Source organism: Rhododendron vialii, chromosome 2a, assembly GCF_030253575.1.
Source record: "Rhododendron vialii isolate Sample 1 chromosome 2a, ASM3025357v1".
In the NCBI taxonomy this organism is placed as follows: Eukaryota; Viridiplantae; Streptophyta; class Magnoliopsida; order Ericales; family Ericaceae; genus Rhododendron; species Rhododendron vialii.
The window spans coordinates 38,107,464-38,135,372 of record NC_080558.1 but is presented as its reverse complement, the minus strand read 5'-3'; the positions used below and the strand labels follow the sequence as shown (position 1 = coordinate 38,135,372).

At 38.3% G+C, this 27,909-nt stretch overlaps 2 protein-coding genes across 11 annotated transcripts; both read left to right on the top strand.

The window, feature by feature from the left end:
* The first annotated feature begins 740 nt into the window (after window positions 1-740).
* Window positions 741-10,919, top strand: LOC131315586 (E3 ubiquitin-protein ligase At1g63170). 9 transcript variants are annotated; one of them, XM_058344732.1, is made up of 5 exons: window positions 741-933; window positions 2,148-3,047; window positions 8,286-8,411; window positions 8,713-8,992; window positions 10,375-10,919. In XM_058344732.1, exons 2-5 carry the CDS (start codon window positions 2,398-2,400, stop codon window positions 10,576-10,578), a joined length of 1,260 nt encoding a protein of 419 aa, XP_058200715.1. In that variant the 5' UTR covers window positions 741-933; window positions 2,148-2,397; the 3' UTR covers window positions 10,579-10,919. The 9 variants fall into 9 exon arrangements, with proteins under 9 accessions (XP_058200715.1, XP_058200722.1, XP_058200723.1 ...); XM_058344739.1 differs by having other exon boundaries at window positions 787-933; window positions 2,278-3,047; XM_058344740.1 differs by having other exon boundaries at window positions 923-1,120; window positions 2,278-3,047.
* Window positions 10,920-17,460: 6,541 nt separating this feature from the next.
* On the top strand, window positions 17,461-27,302 carry LOC131315585 (uncharacterized). Of its 2 annotated transcripts, XM_058344730.1 has the most exons (6): window positions 17,474-17,633; window positions 19,908-20,207; window positions 21,396-23,455; window positions 24,582-24,702; window positions 25,812-25,871; window positions 26,183-27,302. In XM_058344730.1, the coding sequence occupies exons 3-6, from the start codon at window positions 21,444-21,446 to the stop codon at window positions 27,143-27,145; spliced, it is 3,156 nt and encodes a 1,051-aa protein (XP_058200713.1). In that variant the 5' UTR covers window positions 17,474-17,633; window positions 19,908-20,207; window positions 21,396-21,443; the 3' UTR covers window positions 27,146-27,302. The 2 variants fall into 2 exon arrangements, with proteins under 2 accessions (XP_058200712.1, XP_058200713.1); XM_058344729.1 differs by lacking the exon at window positions 19,908-20,207 and having other exon boundaries at window positions 17,461-17,633.
* The last annotated feature ends 607 nt before the right edge of the window (window positions 27,303-27,909 follow it).

Genomic DNA, 27,909 nt, shown 5'->3' with positions numbered 1-27,909 from the left:
ATTTTTATTCGAAAACTGTTTTTTTTTTAAATCAAAGTTTTCAAAAAACTATTTTCTCTTTTTCTAATAACCTATTTTTATTAGTTTGAAACCTATTTTAAAAAAATTATTTTCTATGTTCACAATTTTTAGATTTTTATAAATTGAAAAAGTGATGTGGCAAGTTTTGGTTATTCAAGTATGATTGTACCATTTTGGACATCTACATTGCTAATTTTAGCAAGCCCTTAAATGCATAACCAAAAGATAATGATAATGTGACAACTTTTTATTATTGACTTTTGGTTATTTCACTGTGCATGCTTTAAGTGGCTCCATTTTCTTAAACTTTTTTGGTATCTTTTTATTAATCTTTTGATTGTAATTTTTGGTGTTAATCATCCATCTCGACCAAAGAAATCAGAAAAATATAAAAATATGGGCCGATGTTGAAAAAAATTATATAAGACGACACTTTAAACAAAAAAGACAATTGTTATGTATGTTTCGTCGTTAGTGTTTTTTTTTTGTTTTTGTCATAATTTTGTACTTTAATACTGCTGTCGCCGAGATGAATGAATAATTCAAAATATATGATGCAAAACAAACAAATTTTTTGAAAAAATGGAGTAAAACACACAAAACGAAATAGAAAAAGTAGAACAAAATTGAGAGTTGTGCTGTTGTGTCTATTATTGGAAATCAGAAGGAAAATGGAACAAAAAGATATACGCCCACCGTACAAAGAAATATTCGCAGGCGAGAATGCGAAGCAACCGAGCTCGTTAGCTGAGCTGACGCCATCTATATATACTACGCGAAAAGCGCGTCAAATATACTCCGAATAAAGCCACGGAGTAATACAGAAGACCCAGTAAAATCCCAACTGCACCGAAACTTCCCCTTCGATTCTTTGGTTCCTCCATCATCAACTCATCATAACATTAACCACTGGTGAGTACTCTTCTATCTATCTCAAAACCGTCGCCCCATCTCTTCACTATCTCTCTACATATAAGTTTTGTAGAGAGAGACAGATATGTAAGGGTGGGTTCTTGTACTTTACCGGGGGGAAAAAGGGGGTTTCTTGAAGTATCCTATCGGATGCTGGAGATTTGAGGCTGATTGTATCAATTGGTTGGTGGGTCTCAAATGGGTTGGATTTTGTTTCTCTTGATAAACTGTTTTGATCGGAGTGTTTCAAGATGGTCAACGTTTTGGTGTTAGGGTTTTGATTGTGGGTCTGATTCTGATTTGTTTTTTTTGTTTTTTTGTTTTACTGGTCAATCCGTGTTGTCTTCGGTAGTTGAGCTTATAATTTGCATTATTTTCAGTTACGGTGTGTTTATGTTATGTTTTATTGTGCTTTCCGATGCTCTGGAGTCTGGACTGTGAATGAAGGAAATAGGGTCATATGCATAGAAATTGATTTGGATTTCTAGATTTGGGTTTCTAGGCCTGCCCTGATGCCTTTTGGCTTTGATTTGCGGCATTGTTCCGCAGCAAAATGTCCCTTCAGCTTCTCGGTTCTTGGAGGTATGGGGGGCCATTGTTTTAATGGCATTCTGAGAGCCACCACTTTGTGCATTTATTGTACGGTGTGTTTATATTTGTGCAATACTGTCTTTAGGCAGTGTTTGGTTCTTTGGATTGATATGGAAAGGGAGTGGAATTATTTTCCTTGGCTTCCCAATGGAATGGCAATTTGCCGTGATAGATTGATTCAATTTTTCATCTGCTATATATGATGCTTTTCGAGTGTACTAAATGCCCAAACGACTGTACCGTCCAAATGACATTCCCATTTCGTTCATTCCAGGGGACCAAACACTGGCTTAGTGTGCGTTACATGTTTTTCGCCTATGTGATATACATGCTTATTTTGATCAATTTTACTTAAATTTGTGATGGAAATGCCAGTTTTTACGGGTTTATGATTCGAATTCGTCATTAGTTCTATGTCCTTTGAAAGTTTTTGTGACATGTGTACTTGTTTGTTGAGAAGTAGGTAAAAGAAACTCAAAGTTTCAAATTCATGCTTTATAGTATCAAGTTGGTGGAAACCGTCGTTTTAATTCCTACGATAATCTTTCGCAATTTTCATTTCTGAAGATACTAAAATTAGGATGGTCCAATGATTCAGATTTGCGTTTTTCTTTCCTCATCAGGGGTAAGAAAAAGTTTGTAAGAGGGGCTGGATATCACATTTCTGATACTGTTATATTTTGGTTCTTGACTGGATTGAGAATTGTCCATCTGTCCACATCTCTTGCTCTTGAATACTTAATTTGGGTCCAGCTGGTTGCTGCATGAGACAAGTGCTTAGTTGTTTGTGTACGGTGGGAAAGTTGGATCTGAAGTTGGAATTATTACAACGTCATATGCATCCTTTACTTGCTATTCTGTTGATGGACATTTATGGCCATTTGCGTACTGGGACTGCATTGCAAAAGTGAGACCCATAAGTCGCCATTACTAATGGAGCGGGTGGAAAGCCATAACGATCGCGAGCACATCATCGACATAAGAAGCAACAGTGAGGCTTCCTCATCCGGATCATCACACGATATAAATGGCTTGGACACATTGCAGCGTGAAGACCGGTTCTCTACAACTGTGCGGACCCCCATCTTTCAAACTTCAATTTCCTCTGCCAACGGATCGAACTCAAGGAACTCAACTGTCGTTAGGAGGGGGGATGGACATGGTCGTCGCCGTAGGAGTCCTTTAAATTCTGGGTTATGGATATCTATTGAATTGATTCTAACAGTGAGCCAGATTGTTGCCGCTATAGTTGTTTTGTCCTTGTCAAGAAACGAACATCCGCATGCTCCTTTGTTTGGATGGGTTGTGGGTTATGCTTTCGGATGTACTGCTACACTTCCTCTTCTTTATTGGCGTTGGCATTATCGCAACCAGTCGTCAGAGCAAGATACATCTCAGCCGCGTTCGGGTTCTACTCAGAGCACCGCTCCTGCCTCCAGTGTTTCGATAACTAGGACTTCAGAGGGCGAAGGTAGGCCCACTGCCACAACTCCTAGAGGTGCTCAAAGGACACCAAATCCAAGGTGTGGATGTTTTCCCTAAAAATAGATTTTTTGCTTGTCCTTGGACATGTGATGTTTCATTTTACTTGTTTGATTGTTTGTATGCCTACTGTGTTGCGAACCCTTTCTGTTAAGGTATCAAGGTAAATTCCTGTCTCAGTAATCATAATTGTTTGTAGCACTAGTGAAATTGTGCTGGCTATAGCTGGCGATGGGTTCTTTGATGGACGGTGTCTACATTTTGTTTGTGAGTGAAGGTGCATGGGCCACGTTTTTGCATCCATGTTGATATCATGTCATCTCCAAAATTTCTCCTTTACCACCGCCGGTAGTTTTCACGTCAGACTGGTTGGGTGACATTTGGGCCCATGGGTATGTTGCCTTGGCTGAGCTCTCTCTCCAATATAGAGATCTAATGACTTAGTCTACCGTACGTGGAGCCTTAGCCTTGAGCCAAAACATTGTGGAGGTCAGAAGAGCCTTTTATGTATGAGTGGCATCTCCTCTTACGAGCCATCATCTTTACTAACGCACCTAGTGTATTTCTTCTATTATCTACAGCTGACTCTGCAAAGGCACCTCATTCTCAAGAACTAGCCCAGGTCGGAGAGAGTAGGGCATAGCAGTCATGGCCACCTGATTGACATCATCATGCTTGCAACACAATTATGGGAGTATTGTGGTTTGGTAGCTAGATTATAGCTCTTATCATGGTGGTTTGTCCCATACTCTCTTGAGGGAATTGCGGCTTGACCACTCTTACCTATGGAGAGATTTTGGTATGTGGACACTCCCAATTCAGTACCATGACAAAGACGGGGCTTGCTCCATATTCTCCAGTACTTGAGGAACATGTCCAACATTGCAACCACTATAGCAACCGTTCATGAAAGAGAGAGCGATACATAAAGACGGTGTCAAACCATGACAAAGACTTGTGGCATGCTATATATCTTCCTGTGCTTTAGGATGACACACAACCAGTAATGCAATAGCTAAGGTGTTTGGGAATTTCAGCACAAAGTTGTTGTCTCGAAGTTGTCGAGCCAAGCAGAGGACTGAGAGGAGGTCACCGGTCCTCCTATTCCCTGGTGGGCCAGTATGCTTTGGTCACCATGGCCTGATCCTCCTATAGATGAAGTCTTCAGCTTCATGCATGAAGGTTATTGACCATCACACCCAGACCTCTATTGAAATGCCTGCACTCTATTGCCTGTTCTCAGACAATTATACTCCCAATCCAGTCCATCTTTACGCCCAGTTGCATCTCTGTGACCAGCATCCTTTCGAGGAGGCTCCTGCCACAGACCTACTCAGCCTAGATTTACGACTGAATATCAGATTGTTTAAATTTTCAAGTAGCATGATGACTAGTGAAGCTTGGGTGGTGTTTTCCATAGCATTTAAGCACTCTTAGCGGCACATAAGCTACATACCCTGTACATCGCAGTGCACTTTCGATTTGTATTAAATGAGTCACTTTTACCAAGTTAATTGAGTTTTTGAGATTGAGCCTCGTTAGCACACATTATTGTTGGTTTGATCAAAATGAAGGGATGATGGTTTGCTTCGAGTAGTTGAAAGGTCATTTCTAGAACTTAAATTGGCATATTGGCCGTTGGCGTCAATTATTCTATGCATATGAGAAACAATTATGCATAATAAGTTAATAACTGGATCCTATGTTACCACCCTTTAGTTCCTCTATCACTTTGGTACTCCGTTTGACTTTACCCCCTATTATCAGATGGTATACTATCATAATGATAAAGGACTGAAACTTCTTTCTCTTAAGTTTTTATAGGCTGTGTTATGATTCGCCCTCCCTCCAAGTAAAAGACTAGCCAATGTTCGCTTCACTGATGTCTTTTTCTTGATGGTAGAATATAGTTTGACTTGGTGAATAGGGTTTTAAACATTTTGCTCTACTGTAACACTGGTGTGATGGGGGTAGGGTAGTATGAGGTAGCAAGGAAAACCGTTAACTGATCCAATGATGGTTCATACTGAAACTTCTTAGCCTTTAGGCACCTGAATAGACATGGATTGAGGAGGAGACAAGAAATTGTCTAGATGGAAAGGAAATTATGGGTTTAAGACAAAGAAATAATCATTTGTGTTCTGTAAGATTTTATAAAGCTCAAACCAGCTGAAAACAATGGCCAAAGCCAATCCAGGTAAAAAACAGAACCCTAACTATACAGACAAATCAACAAAATAGCATAAACAAGAAGCTCAGGGAGCAAAAATCCTAGGAGACGCTCCATCTAAGGGCAAGCAGATGATTAGTATCAGACCTCTTTATCCCCCTCCACGAACTCATGCTGGCTTTAACTTCACCTTCAATCAGAACAATCAACCCCTTAACGTTAGTGCTATATTGCTGGAAAACACGGAGATAACGCTCCCTCCAAATCCAGTAACTCGAAGCAGCCAGGGAAAGCCTATAAACAACATGCTACAAAGACACACCAACCCTAGATCACAAGCCCAAGATATCTCCTCAGCCTGCCAAGGAAAGCCTATGATACTGTTTTTCAGTTTTTGATTCATGGGATATGAATTTGTTGTTTGATTTTATATTTGAAACAAAGAAAGTATAAAAGGCGATGAGTGTATAAGATGTGTGTAATGAGGATACTATCAAGAGAATATGGGAAGGATTTAACTTCACTTTTACCTTGTTGAGGACAACCAGTGGGTTAGTTTTGACCTCGTTGACACATCGGAATTTCATGGAGTGTCTTAAGTATTGGTTTATCTGATGCAGGGGCCCAGCGAGATGGGTGAGTCTTTGGCATATCGTTTTGTTTGTTTGTTATGTTGTCATCATAGATTCATTTCTTCGTAAAGAACACTATGTAAGCTCAGGAAGGACAAGCAGGGGATATCGATTTGCAAAACTGAAGGTATAATAGGCTCTAGAAGCAAATATGTTTCGGTTGTAAATCAAAAATTTGTTCGAGTTGCTATACATTGATATGTCCCCTTGAAAACATGAATTATCGGGAAACAATTGAGTCAAGAGATGATTTTACATTGGTTCTTATTTAGGCAAACCTGGACCTATGCACGGAAAGCTCAAGCATCTTCTCTCTTGCACCCTCAATGGAGAAAATGGGTTGAATTTTATTAATGTTCCTTCTAGAGAGAGCTTCAATTTACTGAATATGATATTGGTCTCAAAAGGAGCTGTAGTGGACCCAAGATAATTAAAACTGGGAAATTGCAGTGTAATGGTGAAACCAAACCAAGCCTTTATGTTTATCTATTTAAGCACATGCATAATGGCTCATTCAATAACCAATTTGCATTTACATCCCGTTGCGTGAAGGTGGGTTAAGTTTGATATCTCTTCTCAAAGTTGTTTTGATGATACATGAAACTTTGTTTCACAAAAGAATTTTTAAGTACAGGAAAGCATCCATTTCCTGGAGTATAATAATATAACCACTATTAGTTAGGCCTCTCAGATTTGAACAATGCCAATTGGGATATACAACAATGTTCTTTCCATTCCCACAAGGACATCAACTATGACGGACCAACACTCCTAGAGTCCTAGAGGCACGGGGACACAACAAAAAACGTATGTGACACGTCACATTGCGTTAAATTTAATTATTTTTTTCAAGGGGTCCAGCAGGGACATGAGAGGGACACGACATGGTTAAATATGCAATTTTTAAATTTATCGGGTGTAAATGTTTTGGGTTAAAAGTGTAATATGATGCTTGTTTATCCATATTGATGTTCATGTTTTTACATATAATCAATTTCCATTGGTTTAAGACAAGTATAATTTATTTATTTAATTTTGGTGTGTCTCCTCTTGTGTTTGTGTCCCCATTTGTTTTCCTGGGTCCGTTTCCGTATCCGTGCTACATAGGGCCTTTATCTTTGCTACGTCCATCACTCAACCACCTATCTGTCAAAACATGTAATATTGCGGTCCTTCTGCACTTGAGATATGTTCCAACTCCCATAATAGAGTTGGCATAAATTCGTTTACGGTTTTGCTACAACCACACATGCTTGCACATACACTTTGTACAAACTCTCACATGGAACCTCATATGAGTTTGTAGGAGTGTATGTGCAAGTTTGTGTGGGGTTGTTTCTATTCTGTTCTGTCACTATCCACATGCCCCATGTGAGCATTTTTGTTCAAGTGACAAGTGTACGAGCAAGTGTGTGGTTTTGTCTCTCTCTAATTGGTTAATAAGGCCTACTCCATTGGAGAAGACTATGGTCCTACAACTCTATCCGCATGCCCCGTGTGAGCATTTTTGTTCAAGCGACAAGTGTGTGAGCAAGAGTGTGGTTTTGTCTCTCTCTAATTGGTTAATAAGGCTTACTCCATTGGAGAAGACTATGGTCCTACAACTCTAAACGATGATTGGTAGTTTGATAGAGTTGATAATGGAGTAAATTAGTAAAATAACTTGCCCATTTCACTTGGCTTCGAATTTTAGTTTGGGTTTATACTTTAAGGCTTATCATTTGAGCTATATAGAATGGTGCTATTAAGACTTCATTGAGATCGATATAAGATTAGGATAATTTCTAGCTTAAATTGATAAGCCCCTATTGGATAGTTTTCAGTGAAAAGATGAATTTAATTGGACATTGGTTGTGGACTTGCGGTGAAGGTAAAGTTGACTGCACTATACAATGATTGCTTGCTGGCAGTGACATTTCAATCCGTTATAGCAGAATGTTTGGAGAAGTCATGTATGGGGAGGGCAGTAAGAGAAGTTTAGTTGAACATAATGTACTCTGTTGGCTGGGAGGCTGGGAGCTAAACAAAATCTTATAGGTTATCTTTGTATGGTGCTTTGAGAAAAGACAATATGGCATAGAAAATATCATTTTGAGGAATTTTTCTGGAGAAGTGAGTAAAGAAGTGTTATGATGATATAGAACTCATGCCTGATATGTGCATAATAACATTGTTCCAAGGGTAAGGGCTGAATCTGGATGTGCATGGTATTTGCATCTAGTCTTGACGGCATCTTTTGCTGGCAATTCTCATCTTGGTGTCAATAATTTTTACCTCAAAACATGTGGAGAATTTTGGGCCAAAATCCACCTCAATAATTATTCATCGTTTCATGCTTTGAAGTGTTGATTATTCTATTTATGTGATATTAAGTGCAATGTGTAATTACATTGCACCAAAAAAGAAGATATTAAGTGCAATGTAATTGAAAATGCTGCCAAAGAGAGCACACTCAAATGATTTAGGTTCTTTGACAGACTCAAATCGCTTGTAGAATACTTCAAGATGGCTTTAGATTGCTTCTTCGCAGTATGGTTTGTGGTTGGCAACGTTTGGATTTTTGGAGGCCACTCTTCGTCCTCTGAGGCTCCCAACTTGTACAGGTATCATTGATTCGTGCTTCTGTTTCTCACATTCTTTTTCGGGTTTCCATTTTGAGTTTTGCTAGAAACAGCACATGGGCTGTCACTAAGGTAAAGAAAATGCCAAACAATGAGATTCCCGGTGCAAAATTTGCACAATACAATGCACTTTTACATATTCATAGACACTTCTCAAATATACCAACAAACTTCTGCTTTTGACTATCCCATGGTTTTTTTTTTTTGCTTTTTTTTTATTTAACATTTCCTTCTTGTTATTGGTGCTCAACTGATATGTGGATTTTTTTTTTTTTTTTTTCAGATTATGTATAGTGTTTCTCATCTTTAGCTGTATCGGATATGCTATGCCATTTATTCTATGTGCGACAATCTGTTGCTGCCTTCCCTGTATAATTTCTATCATGGGCTTCAGAGAGGATTTGACTCAAAATAGAGGTGCCACACCTGAATCGATAAATTCTCTGCCAACATACAAGTTTAAGATAAAGAAATCAAGAAATGGCAATGGTAGAGATGGTGGTGAAGGTGGGATTGTGGCTGCAGGAACAGAGAAGGAACGCACTATATCGGGAGAAGATGCGGTAAGTTTATCTCTGACCCACCCTAAGCTTCCCTGTTTGTTGGTCCTTTTACTATTGTGTCACTCGGCTTTATGAAAGGACCACTGTCCTGTATTTACCTGAAAGATAGTCTTCACCAACCACTTATTTGCCTCGTGAAATTTTAAAATTTTCCTGTCGTACTTTACACTGCATGTGCAACTTATTGCAAATCACATAGGAGGTTTCACGTGATAAATGTCTACATGTATTCAAAGCCAAAACAATTCTCCAAATTGTTTTTACCTTGCTTCCAATCCACCTCTATTCCTCCAAAATAGAGAATGGATGTAACACATTGAGGGGAGATTTTGTAATTTATTCCCTTTTTTCTTCACTTTTTGTACTTTTTGAGAGAATCTGAGGGAACCACCGTCCTTTTTAGAGTTTGGTCCTCCAAAAGTAAATTTGGTTCTCTTAAAATAGAGGACCAAAAGTAAAATTGGAGTACAAAATCCCTCCAAACTCTAAAAAGGACAATGGGTCCTTCAAAGATTCTTCCAAAAAGTACAAAAAGTGAATAAATTACAAAATTTCCCCTCAATGTGTCACATCCATCCTCTATTTTGGAGGAATAGAGGTGGATTGGAGATGCCCTATAACTAAATGCATGGCTTCTCGTGGGTGTTTTATTTTGTGGGGGTCATTTTTTTGTTTTGTTTTTGCCAAGAGTGTAATTTATGTAAACACACCAGAAGGGGAGCAACCTGGTACAAACGAAGTGTACAAAGACAAGATCCCTATACTGCTTCCCCAAATATCTGCTTGGAGCCGTAGATGCACAAAGTACAAACCCCCAAAAAAGTAAAGAGTCCAATGCAAAAGAATCATTTGTAAGGCAAAAGAAAAGGGAATAATGCACTGCTCCTTGCTAACTCTATTCTCTAGGGGGAACACAACAAATGGCTTAGATATGAAGTTTGAAAGTTACTCAGCGTAACATTTTGCCTAGTTTACAGCCAATGGGCTGATTAGGTTGTTTTAAATCCCAGGACTAACGTGTGGAGTCAGAAGTGTTAAAGAGACTATGATATCTCTTTTTGCTGAACTTTCTCGAGTCTAGTGGATCTTTGATACCCTTAAGGGCTTGTTTGATTGGTCGGATTAGACATGTGATCATGGGACCTCATTTCCTGCATTTGAGGCAACTATTAATGGAGGATTTCAAATCAGCTGGACAACAAATCCCCACCAAACCTGGGATATACCTTGGGGATGCGAATTGGTAATCCCCTCACTGCAAATTATTAGTCTAGTGGGATTTCTTAGCGAATGGGATTATGTGTTCCTCTTGTAGTCCGACCAATCAAATGGGGCCTAAGTGGCTAGATTTCCATATATGATTGGATTGCTATTATTTACAGGTTTGCTGCATTTGTTTGGCAAAGTATGCAAACAATGACGAGCTTAGGGAGTTGCCATGTTCCCATTTCTTCCACAAGGAGTGCGTGGACAAATGGCTGAAGATCAATGCGCTTTGTCCTCTTTGTAAGGGAGAGGTAGGCGAGAGCATTTTGAGTTCACTTTCCGCAACAACTGGTAGCCTGCCGCGAGAGGAAACACAATGAGCCTTCCCAGCGTGCCTATACGAACTAGCGACCCAAGTTCGGAATTTCAATTTCGCATGGTCACCCAAAAGAGCACCCTTCTGTCCTTTTTCGGTGTTCTTTTAGGTTGGAGGAGTTGTAGCGTAGTAATGAATATTCAATGATGCTGTTATGAGCCTCTGTAATAGCAAAGATTTTCCAATGTTGAAAGTCCGATGTGCAGATCTTGCTAAGTTGGTAAGGATAGAAGCGTTTTTACTTATGAATAAAGTTGTAGGGATATAAAGGTGTACAATTTGTTTGAGCATATTGTTGCGAGTGCCTCTTTAGAACCTGAAATATATACCACTGTTTTCGTTTAATAGTAGTAGAACTCTGCTTAGAGAGGAGTAAAGTACTGTACTTGCATTATTGTGATTGAACCATGGGCTCTCTCTCTCTCTCTCTCTCTCTCTCTCTCTCTCAAGTGCTCACCACATCTTGAGTGAGTTGAATATCCACAGATTTCATAATGGCAAGAGAAGCAACTGCCATTAGTCATAGTCATAGATAGATAGTGCCTGCCCCGATGTTTGGTTGCCCAAACCTGACATGTACCTAGCTTGTGTCCAGGGCTTGAAACTTACCAAGTAGAACATGCACTTGAAACCGATCTTCTAGTAGCCATGCACCAGATATACAGTGTTGTGAGCCGCATTCTTGACGGTTAGAAAGCCTCTTCGAAATTTACCAGTAATGCTAGTCACGCAACTTTAAAAACAGTTGTGTTGTAAAGCTGTTTTCCTAGATTTTTTTGTAAGAATGGTTTCCATTTTCTCCGTTTTTGTTTTGGTTCAAAAATGCTCACTGTTTTCATCTCATTTGTTGTTTTGTCCAAACATGTCATCAAAATTATGTACGTCATGTTTTCTAAAAATGGGTTTTCGAAAATATTGTTGAGCTTAATTAGAAAATGAGCCCCTTTTTTTCAACACATTGTGGTATTGGCAGCCCACTAGGATGTCAATAATCCCCTCTCTCTAAAAGCGGGAGCACGTATCTTTATCTCTAAAACAGTCATCACACTTTCTCTTTTCCTTTCCCTTCCCCTTCTCCACCCAAACTGCTTGTCGTTTGCCACCGCACCGCTTCTAGGTTTGCAGCTGCGTGGTCACCGGTGGCTTCTTGAGTCTCTGGCTTGAGAGCTTTGATCGGTAGGGGGCTAGGCAGGAGAAGGGTTGCTCAATAACGGAGGGGAGTGTATGTTTTGTTTTATTTCATTTTTGTCTGGATTTAGTCCGGTTTTTGTCCAAATTCAGTTCGATTTCTGTTTGAATTCAATCCAGTGGATTGTTGATTTCCATTGGTTTTTGATATTGTCTTTGATATGGAGCTTCGTCATCCCGAGGCGCCTGGTGTCTGGGTACTAACTCCACATAAGCCGATTCTTGTTGATAACGGTGTAGAATGAGCGATGACTCTTGCTTAAGCGCTAGATATCAGTTTCGTCTTTTTGCTTTTCTTGTATATCGTTAGCTTTAATGCTTGGTTGTATCTCTGTATCTAGATGAGAATCTGTAAATGCCGTATGGCTTGATTTGTATTCCAACTGTAGATGCCGTATGATTTTTTTAAATGGATATACTTCTTCCGTAGAAAAAAAAAGAGGTGTCAATAAGGCAAGAAAAAACAACATAGTTTTTATGCATTTTTAACAAATTTCAAGGCACTTTTAACACATAGAAAATTGTTTTTTTTTTTTTTTTTAAACTTTTTCCCTACCTTTTTGGCAGCCCAATAGCCCATTAAGCTGTTATTAGTTTCTTTGTCCAATTATCACCCAAACAAAATTATCACCCATTGGTATGAGAACACGAGGTTTTTTTGTGCATATGTAGTTGTCATTTGTGTTTAGTAAAGTGAATTAAGAATATTGATTTTTCAAGGTATATCTTAAGGTCAAATTCTTATACATTTCTCTACATTTTCGAGAAACATGCAAATGCAGTAATATTAAATTAGAAATCAAATTACTTGGCCCAAAACCTAAGAGAAATACAACTAAAACAACCAAAACAAGAGTGTAAAAAATTAAAACGCATTTGAAAACCCATGAAAGAGTGTCAAAAATTAGAAGACATTCACTGCGAATGAAGAAAAATTTAACAATTTTTTGTGTATAATTTTTTAAATGGTAACTAAGGGTCATATCAAACAATAATGCTTGCACAAAAGTCCCATATTGATGTTTGAGTTGGTATGCTTTTTTATCCAACACAGGTTTACTAACTACTGAATTTGAATAATTCAAAATATTAATTTTATCACTTCTTATAATTAGGGCAAATTAAATCTTTTCTCTAATTTATTTTGTAATCCATGGCATTACTTCGTTCCTTAGTATTTTTCATGAAGGAAACTTGAGTTAGGGTTCTCGATCATGGCTTGAGGATGATGAAGGATGTGATTGGAATTTGGTTTTATTCGGATCAAAGAAGTAGTTATGAATAGGAGAGAGAAATGGAGAGACGATTTTCCATTTGAACCCTATGAAAATAAGCATAATATATGGATTTGGTTTTAAGGTTTTAAAAACTGTTTCATATCTTACATATATTCATCTCTACATTTTCTAGATAAGTAATGCTTAAGAGATACTCCCTCTGTCCCCATTCAATAGTCTCTCGTTCTATTTTAACCGAGTAAAAAAACTCATTATATCTTTAAATTGTTAATAATTTTATATTCACTATGGATCTTGTTTGATGGATCTCAATAAATTCTACTATTAGACAATGTTTTCAAAATTACATTAAACAGTATGAATTATGAGATACTTCGTATTTAAAAACACTATTAAATATGAAAGAATCCTACCCTAGAAAAAGGTACATACAAAATACTCCCTCCGTCCCTTTTTTTGTGTCCAGTATTCAATTTTGGGCTGTCCCTTAATAAGTGTCCATTTTGTAAAGTTAGGGGGGTAAAAGTTGGTGTATTATCTATTTTGTCCCTAAAAGTAGATTTTATTTTGAAAAGTTAGTGAGTAAAAGTGTAATGATGATGGGTAAGTAGGGAAAGTGGAGGAAAAAGTTGATGTGAAAGGTGTAATGATGATGTCTTTTTAATAAGTTGGAGTTACGAAGCAGGACACTTAAAAAGGGACGGAGGGAGTATAAAAGAAACTTTAAGCACCTGAAATGCAAAATATAAGGAAATTAAAATGAATTTTGTCCATTTCTTTTCTATTTTTTTACACTTTTGTGTCATAACAGATTAGGATCCTATGTGAGGATCCTCTCTGTGATGATCGTGTGAGGATTTTCATCTAGACCGTCCATCTCGGCAATCAATGGTTCATATATGTTTGTTATCTTTGACTGGTAAAAGTTAACTATTACCGGTCAAAGATAACAAACATATCTGAACCATTGATTTTCGGTCAAAGATAACAAACATATCCAGACTATTAATTTCCGAGATGGACGCTCTGGATCCCATGAAAATCCTCACACGATTCTCAAGGGAGAGAATCCTCATAGAGGATCAAGACTAATCATCCTACGAATTATTTCAACCAGGTGTCAATAAAGAATGATCACAACAAATTAACATTGAGATAAATGAATTTCAATCTAGTATGCGAATTATATTTTTCAAAGCTAAATGTGTTCTGTAATCATAATAAGCGTCATTCGATCAACTTATTCTTTTCACATGTTTGATATCTTCTGTGAGCTTTAACAAAAAATGACAGCCAATGACGTGTTTTGATAATTAATATCTGCCAATGACATTTTTAGCATTAACAAATGTTCTCAGGATGTCTTTGGTGAGTATTAATTATGAAAACACGCCATGAGCCGTCATTTTCCCTATTCTTATGGAAGAGGAAGAGATTGGGCCGTACTATTGGACATTAGTGGGCCCTTTTTAGTTCACTTGATTGTCATAACTGTTCATTTTTTAAGACCTGCTCAAGAAAATGGAACTCAAAACTAGCTAGACGGATGGGAAGGGGCTCGAGAGCTTCAATCAGACTGAGGGACCAGGGCAGCCTGTGGGCGGAAGACGGCGCTTTCTCAGATAGAATGACTGAGAGAAGGAGTCTCAAGCTGAATAACCCAAAATCGCCCCCATAATAAATATACTATGGAAGGATTTCTACAGCTATTGTATCTGTTTCTTTCGTTAGTGAAATCTGTTAGAAAAGGCTTGTCCCTGGACATTGAATATGGAGCGTAAACACGACACTCGAGCGAGAACAGCACGCGCAGAGAAGCGAGGGGGTCACGGTTTCGATTAAACAAAGAAAAGTGAGATTCTTGTCTATTTCCTTGCCCTATTTTGTAGGGTTCATAGATAAGGGACGGGAGTAGACTAGACTTACCTTATCAAGGCCGTGCCATTCGTGAGAGGGGAGAAAGCCAATTCAACAACCGAAGGGCGGGTTGAGAGTGGATGCTTTTCCAATCCTGTCAAAATTCATGTTTGAAACCAACACTGGTTTGAAACCCTGTTTTTCACAACATAAACGTATTTCGATAATATATTTATGACATTATCAAATCAAAATACGTATTTTTTACAAGTTACAAGTTAGATTTTTTCCCCCTCAAGTGTCAAGGCCAACTTATCTACACCACTAGGCACTGTTCTAGAAACATTCTTAAAAAATAAACAGTTTATTTAATATTTTCAAACTCAAAAATAATGTAAATGAAAAATATTTTTTAAATTTTTTTTTGCATCGTCGTGGCCCCATTCCAGAACGCAAAAAAAGACCTTATTTTTTAAGAAGGTAATTTCAAGTTCAAAAATTATGGGCTTATTGAAAGCTAAAAATATGCAATATGGATCTTGTTTGAAAAAGATCTCATCGAGATCTTCTATACGACGCAAAAAAATTGAAAATTTATTTTTCATTAACATTATTTTTGAGTTGAAAATGTAAAATAAACTGCTTATTTTTTAAGAAGATTTCTGGAACGGAAAACATATTTGATGTTTTTAACTAGTAAAAAAAACGAAGAAGATATCATCAATAAGGTTGCCCAAAACAATATTCCCCAAAAGACCACGATAGCACGGTGAGTTTTCGTGGGACATCTCCATTCCACACTCTATTTCCAACTTTTAGAGTATGCATCCTCTTCACTCTTCCTCCATTTAGGACGGTGAATTTTGATACTTTAGTTACGAGGATTAGGTCTGTCAATGGACCGGATTCGATTCGAAAAATCTGATCTGAATCTAATAATGTTGATTTGATAATCCGAATCCGGTAATTCAAATACGGATCGGGTCGGATTAAATCCGTTATCAATATGAATCTGAACTTTATTTTTTTCATTTTTTTTAAGAAAAACAATAATTTTTTATTTTGAAAAAAAAAATGTTTAAGAAGTTGTATTTTTATTTAAAATTATTTTTATTTTTTGAAAAAAATTGTATTTTTTTGAAAAATATATTTTTTTTGGCTAAAATTTTTGTATGTACAAAAGTTTTCGGATCAGATCCGGATTTTTCGAATTCGGATTACCACTATCGGATTCGAGTCTTATCGGATTCAGGTCTTATCGAATCTATCGGATTCGACCCTTTAACAGGCCTAACGAGGATGATCTGTTGCTTCTCTATATTTGAAGGGTGAAACATATATATACAATGAGGAGAAACTTTTAATATATACAAATATATTTAATTCAAATTTTTATAAAATTAATAATACCAATTCAAAGTGTAGTTCTAAGTGTATTTTGTGTTCTGCTGGGCAGTACTTTGTGTTTTGTTCCTTAAGCCCTTGTTTGGTCTTCGTTATTGTAACGACGATAGCACATTGTACCTTTATTATTCATCAATGCATTTCTAACGTGTCCACCCCCCAAAAAAAAAAAAATGAAAAACAAAAAAACAAAAAACAAAAAAAGACATTCATGAAAATTTGGAGGGAGTTGGTGTAACGACCTGCCCCAGCTGACCTATTTAACCCTTCACCTAAACATGTGGCTCAAAAAATTAATCGCGAATTATATTATAGCTAGTCGGAATATCTTATAAATTACTTTGCTTTTTCCTATTTTCCCGACGTGGGACTTATGGGGGTCTCTGTTGGATTGGAGATGCTCTTGGGAGATATTATCAGGACTCACGAGGTGATGGCTTGGGATCTTTTTCCACCACATATTGTAACTGGGGTATATAGTTTTTTCCTTGGAACTGTCACAATATATGCTGTGCATTTAACTCTAAGGAGTTTGACTAAATGAGCATGAAAAAACTAATAAATATTCGTCCTTCATGAGATATTATGTTTGAATTTCGCGGAGACCAAACATTTCGATTCTTAAGGTTACTGGAGGATTTGTTCAAAATTTTGGTATTAGTCGATGTGTGCGTAAATTGGCCTGAACATCAAATTAAAAAAAATATTTATATGCTGAGTAATTTTTCTACTCATAGACCTCACGGAGCTAGTTCCTTTTTCTATTTATCTTTAGGGCCAAAAACAAACAGAGTTGCTCATAGCTCGGCTCATTAAAACTCGGCTCGTTCAATAAACGAGTCGAGTTTGACATCAAGTTTTCAGTTTGTTTATTAAACGAAACGAGCTTGACGCTCAAAAGCTCGTCTCGTTTGTATAGACTCATTTTGTGTATATATGCTCGGCTAATTTAAAAAGGCTCGCTAAGTAAACGAGTTAGACTCAGATCATTAAGGATTCGGCTAGTTTAAGCTCTAATTTTAGGCTTATTTTAATAAACAAATTAAGCTCGAACACGATGAAACTCGGCTCGATTTGTTTGCACCCCAATTTCTCTCCGGTGAAATTCGGTGACGAGACGATGCATGTGTCACCTTCATTTGCCTAACCCAGCCAAAAGGACACAAGGCCCGGATAATACCACGTGTCAACTTCGAGCGTTTCTTCAATCCTTTTGATCGGCTCTCTACCTTAGTCTAGGGTTTATAAACCTACCCTCGATCCGCCGAAACCTCTCTCTCTGTCTATCTCTTCTCTCCTCTCTCTCTCTAGCGACCAACTCTCTCCTCCTCCGACCAGGATACCGACCCCGTGGCATCTGATCCATACTCACGTACGTGGTACATGTTTGTTTGTATAGATTTCTTTCGTTATCTGTACATCTGTGCTTATGCATGTTGGATTTTGTGGAAGCTTCCGATGACTCTAGAAATTTAGGGTTTTTTCGTTGGAGCTGTGGTGTAGAATTGATTGCATAGGTTTTATCTTGTGTGATTATCCTGTATATCGATCGAGTTTTTTTTGAAATATTAGGGTTTTTGTTGGAGCGCTGGCGTCGAATCGATTGAAAAGATTTTATCTTGTATGATTGTTATGTATATCGTTCAAGCTTTTGAAAAAATTAGGGTTTCGTTCGAGCGCTGGGCTAGAATTGATTGCATGGATGTTATATTTTAATGATTATCCTGTTTATCGATCGAATTTTTGAAAAAATGAGGGTTTTTTGTGGAGTGCTGGGGTAGAATTGATTGAAAAGATTGTATCTTTCGGGATTATCCTGTGCATCAATCGAGTTTTTGAAAATTAGGGGTTTTTTTTTTTTTGGAGCACTGGGGTTGAATTGATTGAAAAGATTTTTATCTTTTGTGATTATCCTGTATGTCAGATCGAGTTTTTGAAAAATTAGGGTTTCCGTTGAAGTGTTGCGGTAGAGTTGATTTCTTGGATTTATCCTTTACGATTATCCTGTATATGGATCGAGTTTTTGAAAAATAATAGGGTTTTGATTTCGTGGATTTATCTTTCATAATTATAATGTATGTCGATCGAATCTTATCAATCTTTTTTCTGCAAAATTGGGGTTTTTATTGAAGTGGTGCGATAGAAATGATTGCGGAAGTTTCATCTTTTGCTGTTATTCTGTTTATTGATCAATTGAGTGATGTCAGTATGCAAGTTGTGATCTTTTCAGCTGTTGTCTTTTATCAATTTGCGCAGAAAGGCCTGAAATCCCAGATGTTTGTGCCCAGATATTTGTCCGTAGCATACTCATATTTGATATGGTCATGTGTTGTATGGTTCTAATTCCTTTTAGCTGATACATTGATATTTTGCCCAAGTTTTTCTTGTTAGTTTTGTATTTGACTTGCGTCTATCTGTGTGTAAATCTTATACGTGGCTGTCCCAAATTGTAAGAATACATTATTATGGGGCTACCCCTTAGCTTGAAATTTACATTCCATTGATCCTTCTTTTACATGCCAGAAGAACTAGAGTATGTAGAGGCTTCTCCTGATGTGAAGCGAAGCTGTTTCAATTTTTTGTATGTAGAATATGAAGCACATGGACATGTCAGATTTTGGTGTGTTCCTCAAGTGATTTCCATGAAAAAAAATTCTGGCTCGTTATTGAGTTAATTATCTGTTTAATTAGTGAGTTGGCAGGCATAGTTCATGTATGTGATTCTGTTGCCTCACAAAATGACATGTTGAGGACTTGCTTTTTGTTGATTTATTTTCCTTAGCTTCTTGGTACTTCACCAGCCAATTTCATTGTACTGGGTGATGGTGGAGAGGTGTGTGCGAATTTATTTACTAAAATATGAAATATAGGAAGTTTTGCATAAATTCGATGTTATCATTAGTATGTAAACGGGTGTCATTTGATGTGCTAAACAATTTCAAGGGTCGCAAAGTTGTGTATTTTACCTGTGAAGTGAATTCTTAACTTGCAATTTGTATTAATAAGAGCAAATCACATCAAACTAAAAAGGCTTTCTGGTGTACCATCTTAAGAGTTCAAGCCTCTACATAATTGTTTTGATTTCTCAAGTCTCAACCATCGTTAAATAGGTTTTATCAGTATTCAAGCTTAATGGGGAAAAGTAGCCCAGTCTTCAACTATCTTTTGAAAAATCTGGTTCCATTTTTTGTTTGAATCCTGGAATTGCAAAGATTATGCATCCGCATGTCAACAAATTGTGAATCTCAAACAACTGTGTTGAGGAATGCTGTGTTGTTACAGTATGCCTTTTCACCCCTTTCTGTTACTGTATTGCATTTTTGTGGGAGTTGAACAATTTATTGGGCAAAATTTAAGATACACAACTTGTTGAATTATTGATGGTTCTTATCTTTTAAGAGGGACATTCGAGAGCACGGAAGTGTTTGAACAAGAATGATACTTGGGTATATCCTAATGGAACCTTATACGCAATATAATCATTCCATTTCTGCCGAAAGTATCATCATATCACACACTGTTTGGCCAGAAATTAAGTTATATGTGGACATTGCATCTTCGAACCAATGAGCTCGTTGATTTTGGATCTTTGTAAGGAGGTTCTTGAATTACCTGAACCTTTTGTTTTTTTGTGGTGTTAATTCAGCAAGGAACCAATACCGAAGCCCTATTATGGTAAAAGAATCCAGTTTACCTTGAAGGTGTACAGTCGCCTGCCATGGTTGTGGTTCCTTACCGGTGCACAGTGAAGGCGACCTAGTTACACCTGATCATGTGCAGCGGGTGTTTAATACTTGGTGGTGCATGCAGGATGTTGTGTATAAGGAAAAGGTGAATAATGATCTGGAGTAGTGCACTCTTGTACAACTCAGCTCATTGCATTCTCTATTGGCGATAGTTTTCAAGAGTGTTGATTGTGTCTTCTATCTGTAGAATTTAAGGCGAGGTATTAGGTTGCGCAATGCTGCTTTTCATTCAGGGCCATGCCTTTGCTGAAAAAATGAACACTTATAAGTTGAAAGAGAATTTGGAAAAGGAGTATCAGTTCTGCTGCTTCTCCAGAACTCCCCTAAATTGCAAATCATAGCAATGTTTGGCAGTCTTTTGGCTAATTAAAATTTGACGAGGAACGTTAAAATGGCACAAAATTTGGATAACTTAAGCACGAGAATTCTGGCATATGCAAATACATGGTCAACAGTGGCACACATGCAAAATGCCCAGGAAATCCTCCCAGAAAGTGGCTGATTTCCAGAGGATTTGGGATTTGTTCGTTCTTATGTTAAATCAATCAATAAACAACTTGGTCTAAACTACTGGAAGTTTGACTATTTTTAGTGAAAGGAAACGTTGCAAATTATTAGTAAGAAACATGTATAACTGATGTTAGCAAACAGCTTCGGGCGCTTTATCCGATCAAAGGCCATGGCACAGTGTTTTTGGTACTATCCGGGTGCAAAGAACCTTGGAGGTGATTTGAAAGTAGATGTTGATTTTGTGTTCCAAAAATTTGCCAGCGTCAGAAATTTACGAGAGTTGAAGTCGTCATTTAACATTACAAAATTGGCATTTAGGAAAATTCCAAAAGAAGAAATCATCTGAACACTGTAGCAGTTGACACTACAGTTTCATTGCTACGTGTTATCCTCTGAGTTGTGAAGGGAAGTTTTAGAAGCTTAGAACCCATTTTAGCAAGTAATAATAACACTTCACGTCATCGTCATAGCTGCATTAATGTAATGAGCTGTCTACTACTTAGACATGTAGAACTTTTGTAGTTGATTGAGACAGTGTTTTGTGCCTAAAGTTTCTGACATGGTTCCATGTCACCTAAGCTGGTGTTTGTGTGCAATTTGGTTATCAATCATTTTTGCCTTCAGCACTTTTGTTTGATGGGGATAATGTTAATCTTTCTCTTTCAGCATAAATTCTTTCATTCATAAATTATTCTTAATATTTAGATATGTAATCTTTTTTTTCATATAGTTGTATTTGCCATGCCTCCTTCTCATCCATTGTAGTCTCAGCAAAGAGGATGACTATATGTTGATTTCTGTATCTTTCTTTCAGTGATCATCTGGATTCGCAACATAATCCGTGGTATGTACTAATTAAAAACTTGAAAAAATTGCAGGGCTGTGTTGCGCTTGTGTTTGCTGTAGTTTTGGACCTTTGGTGTAGCATGTCGAATAATCTTGTTTCGCAGCCGTTATCGGTACCAAGCAGCCAGATGGGTCATACTCTCAACAACCTAGAGGTGTCAATCCCAAACATGGAAATGGGAATAATTTCCAGTAGTCCTAGATCGCAATCGTTGAAGATGTCAAACCAGCAAATGGATTTTGTGGAACCCATGTCTAATACTTATGTCCTACGCAACCCACAAGTATTAAACAGGCAAATTGGACACACTGAAGGATTGCAGCAGTACTTGATGCCAAATCAGCAAGTTGGTCATATGGAAGGTATGTGGAACAACTTTGGTTCGCAAAAGGTATTACCGAGTAAGCGTAGGGCAATGGGAGAAACCATGGCTAGTAATCCCATGGGGCAACAGTTATCAATGCCAAACAAGAATGTGACGCGTATGGAACCTTATACCAATATCCCGGGGTTAAATCAACCAGCATCACCAAATAAAAGAATTGTATCCGGTTCTGCTACCCCAGGTTCACAAAATTTTCCAGCAACAAATAAGAAAATGGCACGGAATGACTCCATTTCAGGCAAATCTGGCACTAAGCAATTGCAGACTCCGAAGAATCGAACTACCCAAGCGGAACCATCTCCAAAAGCTCAGTCTGAGTCATTTGAATCTGTGAGGTCGAAGATGAGAGATTCATTGGCTTCTGCATTGGCATTGGTTACTCAGGGTCAAGATAAATCTCCAAACGAGGAAAAAACTTCTGAGAATGTATCTGAAAACCCTACAGACAGTTTACCATCAAAAGAACCTAGTTCTTCCAATAAAATCAATGATGTCCAAGTGACACCTCGGGGAATATTTACTACCGAAAGCTTGCCCAATGAAGATGTATCATTTGCTGACAGTTTCTTTGTCAAGGATGATCTTTTGCAGGGAAATGGTCTCACTTGGGCATGGGATCTCGATGTAGATATGGGAGAAAGAAAGGAGGACGAACATGTTTCAAAAAAACCTAAGTTGGTAGATCAAGACATAAAGCAAGAAGTTCGGTCTCCTCAAAATTTGGCTTTTAAAATTGAAGCGGAACTCTTCAAATTCTTCGGAGGTGTCAATAAGAAGTACAAGGAGAAGGGGAGGTCTCTTCTGTTTAATCTAAAAGATCATAATAATCCAGAACTGCGAGAAAGAGTTATGTCTGGCGATATTCCCCCTGAACGTTTGTGTTCAATGTCAGCGGAGGATCTTGCTTCGAAGGAGCTTTCTCAGTGGCGAATAGCAAAAGCAGAAGAGCTAGCACAAATGGTAGTTTTGCCTGATTCTGATGTTGATATGAGGCGTCTGGTGAAGAAAACGCACAAGGGTGAGTTCCAAGTGGAATTTGAACAAGATGATGGTGTTTCAGTTGAAGTATCTGTTGGAACAAGTTCTCATACTAGTGTTGAAACGGAAAACAAGGAAACAGAAACGGATAACAAGGAAACAGATGAACTCAAAGATAAAGAGACTGTTGGAGGCGAGAAGGTTAGTTCCGGAAACCAGGATATTTCATATAGCCTTAGCATTCCAAGTGATGGGACTGATTTAATGCAAGGTCTTATGGTGGATGAATTCAAGGATGCTGAATTCCTTCCTCCTATTGTCTCGCTTGACGAGTTTATGGAATCTCTTGATGCGGAACCTCCATTTGAGAATTTAGCAGTGGTTGATGGAAAGGCAATATTGCCCTCAGATAAGGACAGCTCAGAGGGTGACTATAAAGCAGATGGTGGAAAGAGGTTACCACAATCAGAGAAGGAAAGCTCGGAGGGCGGCTATCAAGGGATACATACTGACGTAGCTACCAAAGAACCTGTGGACACAACCCCAGAAAAGTCTGATAAAGTAGAAGTAAAATATGCAGATTCAGATGTGAAGATGAAAGCCAAGGATACTCCTATAGAACCAAAGCCTTCTCCTCATGGCGCTGTATACAAGGGTGAGCGTGTCTGGGAAGGTGTACTTCAGCTGAATGTGTCAACCTTGGTAACAGTCGTCGGCTTCTTTAGAAGGTATGAATTTTGGTTTCAGCCTTTTTAATGCTTCTTGCTTCAATTCTTGTTTAAGCTACTGGTCCATTAATTAGGTTATATTTGTCCTCCATCTCTAGTTTTTTGTTTTTAATTTATTCTGTTTGCGATAGATAAAATTTCCTCGGACCGTCGAGGTTTCAAGGTACGTATATTTATGTAGATATAAATAGATGTATTTGTATATGTGTGTATGCTACTATGTATGAGTATGCACCTTCAATTTTATCTGATGGTAATCTTCTTCTTGTGTATTTATTTTTGAGGTTCATTGGACATTGTGGGAGGATCTAATTGCTAATTTGCTACTGCTATTTACGTCCTTTATGGGATCATGCATTTCTGCTTAGATCTTTGTACTATTCTGTTTGTTGTGTGGTCTATCTGGATTTCAATTTGCATCGGATTATCCTAGGTGTCCACATATTTTCTTTCACACTTTGTTGCTTTCTGCCTCTCTTTCTAATTTTTTTCCTATCTAGCCCTGCATGATGATGGACACATAAGATGATGTGTAAGAGTGGTTTTGGGTTTTATTTTACCTTGAAATTGCTAATGAAATTGTAGAGGTTCAGATGATGAGTGTCACAGATGGTTATGTAGAACCATCAACTTAGAATTCTTTGCCTTTTTATGGTAAAGATATGTTAATTTGGAACACAGCTTTTACGCTTATTGGGTTTTTTTGTTATTCTTGTCAATATAATTGCACCTCTTGGTTTTTCTTTTTCTTTTTCTTTTTCTTTTTTGTTGTGGTTGGGACTTTTGCCTTCGGAGGAAAATTAATGCAGTTGATTCCAAGCATGAATGACATGATTGTCTTTTCATTGTTTCAGACCTTTTTTGGAAACGTGTGTGTGAGTTGCTTCCCATAAGTATGTAACCAACTGGCTTACGACTGATTTTCTTGCCAGTTGATTTTCCATTGGTGTTCTGCCTTGGTATCAGGGCTTAAGTTCCGTCGTAGGCAACGATACGTGCGACTAAATAGAGAGAATCAGTTTCGGTTGTGTCCCCTGAATTTTTGAAGTTCCTTGAAGGGCAAAACTTAGCTCAAACCTTCATGTATGTGAGTTGTTGATTTTCACTTAATGTTTTCTTCTTGCAGTGGTGAGAAAATATCCACAAAAGATTGGCCCGTCGCTCTTGAGATCAAGGGGAGAGTCAGATTGGATGCGTTTGAGAAGTTTGTTCAAGGGCTTCCCATGTCTCGAAGTCGTGCAGTCATGGTATCTCTCCTCCCATTTTCTCCAGTCGTACTTTTTTATCCGCCATTTTTTTGTTGTTTAGCAGGTGCCTATCTTACCCGACAGCAGCGTAGTGCTTGTTCACCTAGTATAGTAACATTTATTTTTGTTCTTGGCGTGAGGCAGAAGATATATGTATGCAGATATTGTCTCTTAAACGTGGTTGTAGATCTCTCTCTCTCTCTCTCTCTCTCTCTCTCTCTCTCTCTCTCTCTCTCTCTCTGCGCTTGCCAGGAGCAATTTCATTTAATTTGGCTACTTACGATGGGAAATTGTGTCTGTCTCGCATTAGGATGAGAAATAATTGGTTGTGCTCTGTGGCTCTGTCTATCGGATGATTGGTTGTGTGCTGTGTGTCCGGCATCTAGGATGATCGGCTTTGTGCTGTGCGGCTGGGTTTATTCTTGCATTGTCGGTTACTCCGGAAAACAATAAAGAACCCAACACAAGGATGAGAACTCTGAGTCTGGATCTCTGCTTCCAGTCTGTTATTGATTTAGTGGAAGCACTACTAAAAAGAAACTGAGAATAAGATTTAATGGAAGCTCCAGTAAAGAATTGGTAAATATTCTGCAAATCTACCCAAGCGAACTAAGGGCATCAATGGAAAAATCAAGGAAGAATCGAATCAATCGATTGCCATTATCATTCAGGACAGGGAAAATAGAACATTGGACTGGGTTTCGCGATTGACACGACAACAGATATATCTTTTTGCAGAACAGTGCAAAAACTTAGCTTTTCCAGAGCAGGATCAACTAGCTTGTGACATTTCCATACAGTTTGGTTATGGGTGAACAAAAACAACGTATCTATTTTATTTATAGTTTTCGAAAACAAAAAGAACGATGAAGACAATCTGGGTGTTGACAGAAAACGGTTGGCGAAAAACTATAACTAAATTAAATGAAGAAAGGAGAAAGTATACAGTCAACCCTTTATTTTTTATACGTTAGAAAAGTTTTTTATCGTTAGCAGAGGCATCCAATTGTGATCGAGTAGTTAGCCTAACAAAGATTAGTAATTGAGTTTGTTTGAGTAATACCCTTTTGAGTACAAGTTTTTACTGATGTGACTCTCACTTAATGCAGATTGTCCATTTTGCTTTGAAGGAGGGATCCTCTGAGAACGATCATGCACACCTTGGCGAGGTCTCTCTCTCTCTCTCTCTCTCTCTCTCTCGGCTATTTTCTACCACTATACTCCTCTTTTGGCCATGGGTTGTGTTTAGACCTTGTATTTGTTGATTCATTCAGCAAAGGAAAGAAAAACAACAGGGAAGTAAAAAATACCTTGGAATTTGCACAAATTTATCTTTGAACTTTCACCTTGTTAACTATTTATCTTTGAGATTCTCTTTACCTTATAGTTTTATTCTTTCGTTGCTTGAAGTTATGAGCCAAACACAGCTTAAGTTTGTTGGTTTCTTGTTTAACCGGATCTGTCCGTAATCCATCTGCAGGTGGTTGAATCATATGTTGCAGACGAGAGATTAGGATTCGCAGAGGCGTCGAAAGGAGTGGAAATTTATTTCTGCCCTCCGCACCCGAAAATAGTTGAAATTCTCACCAAGAACCTATCCAAATACCAGTCTGAGAATCTTAATTCCACCGGGAAAAATGGCCTAATTGGTATGATTGTATGGAGAAGACCTCATTTAAGTTCTTCTGCAATGTCGCCCAACTCCTCACACCACCAAAATCACACCTCAAAAAGGCAACAATTCACACCTACCATACACCAAGAAAAACATACCGCAGATAGGAATGTGAATTTTCCATCCAAACAAACACTGTCTGCGGCCCCACCTCGTGTGGCTGTCGATGATGGCGATGATGATGATATCCCTCCCGGGTTTGGCCCTGCCCGGGATGAAGATGACTTGCCCGAATTTAATTTCTCCAATCCCTCTCTGCCAAGTCCTTCCAATCAAATCCAATCTCGTGGGTCAAATACCCCGGCTCCCCCTCTAGACCAAATTAGAGAACTCATTCATAAATATGGCCAAACCGGAAATAATGTTGATTCAAGGAATGTTGGAGGAATGGGAAATCAACAGTGGAATGCTGAGGACGATGATGATGACATTCCAGAGTGGCAACCAAGTGCACCGACCCAGCAGAAAATGCCCGCTCATCCACTGCCGGTTCATAACTTTCAAATGCCTACGCCGCCTCATTTTGGAGCGGCAATGGCACAACCGCTGCCTCCACGGCTGCAAGTTGTAACGCCTTCGCAACCTCCGGTCAATGTGGTGCAGGGTGGTGCTAGGTGGGCTCAGCCACCCAGTTATGATAACCGGCAGCACCCTAGTAATTTAGGTAGCCACCAATCCGGTGGTGGCGGGCAGTACTACGGAGGGCCCCCGGCGAGAACCGGGCATACGGGCGTGGACCGGCGACGGGGTGGTGGCCGTAGGAAGTAGGGATTTTTTTTGCTTTGACCTTCATATTGTACAAAGTTTCTTCTTCTTCTTTTGCTAGAGAGAGAGAGGTACAGCTCTGTAATCATAAATGCTTATGCCTGTAGTTGTTTTTAGTTCTTGAGGCAAATCTCAATAGACCAACTCGCCTTCTATTTCATCTGTCTTTTACATTGTTTTAGTTTAAAACTTTCAATTCCAAAAACGCAAATAATAAGTGTCGGTAAAAGCATCTCCATCAGATGGTTTGAAATTTGCTTACTCCATCTTATTTTACGGAAAATGCTAACGTCTGTCCTAAGGGCGGAGGATAATAGGTAAAAAGTGTATTGATAGTTGTGAAAATGTATTAATATCTGTGATATATGCATTGATATCCGAATTTCTTTGGAATTATTGGCATATTATCCTTCGCCTAGTGGATGGAAGTTAGTAAGACCGTTTTGCTAGCTTAATTGTGTACTCCAATAAATTCTTCAAATGCCAAATCACATTTAGTAGTAAGAATTTTTTTATGCCCTTTCCTTCAAATTTCAGCTGTGAGAAGGAAAATTTTAAGGGGAGAGATTTCTCGTATCTGTTCGGGCTGGTACATTTTAAAATGGGTACCTTAAGCCTCTAGTTTTGTTTCGGTTCGATCGGTTGTAACGAGAAATACCTGCTGGTATCCTCGGAGTCAGATCCTGTCCAGTATGGGGTTACCTTCCGGTCCGGTCCAGTTCGGCTTTTTGTGGGCCCTTTTTGGGTCCACAACAATGATCGAAACT

Excerpts from the sequence above, each read along its gene's own strand:
- LOC131315586 (XM_058344732.1), top strand. The coding sequence starts at position 2,398 with ATGGCCATTTGCGTACTGGGACTGCATTGCAAAAGTGAGACCCATAAG. Across the intron at positions 3,048-8,285 it reads CAAAGGACACCAAATCCAAG|ACTCAAATCGCTTGTAGAAT; the intron begins GTGTGGATGTTT and ends GTTCTTTGACAG. Across the intron at positions 8,412-8,712 it reads GAGGCTCCCAACTTGTACAG|ATTATGTATAGTGTTTCTCA; the intron begins GTATCATTGATT and ends TTTTTTTTTCAG.
- LOC131315585 (XM_058344729.1), top strand. The coding sequence starts at position 21,444 with ATGTCGAATAATCTTGTTTCGCAGCCGTTATCGGTACCAAGCAGCCAG. Across the intron at positions 23,456-24,581 it reads GTCGTCGGCTTCTTTAGAAG|TGGTGAGAAAATATCCACAA; the intron begins GTATGAATTTTG and ends TTCTTCTTGCAG. Across the intron at positions 25,872-26,182 it reads ATCATGCACACCTTGGCGAG|GTGGTTGAATCATATGTTGC; the intron begins GTCTCTCTCTCT and ends ATCCATCTGCAG.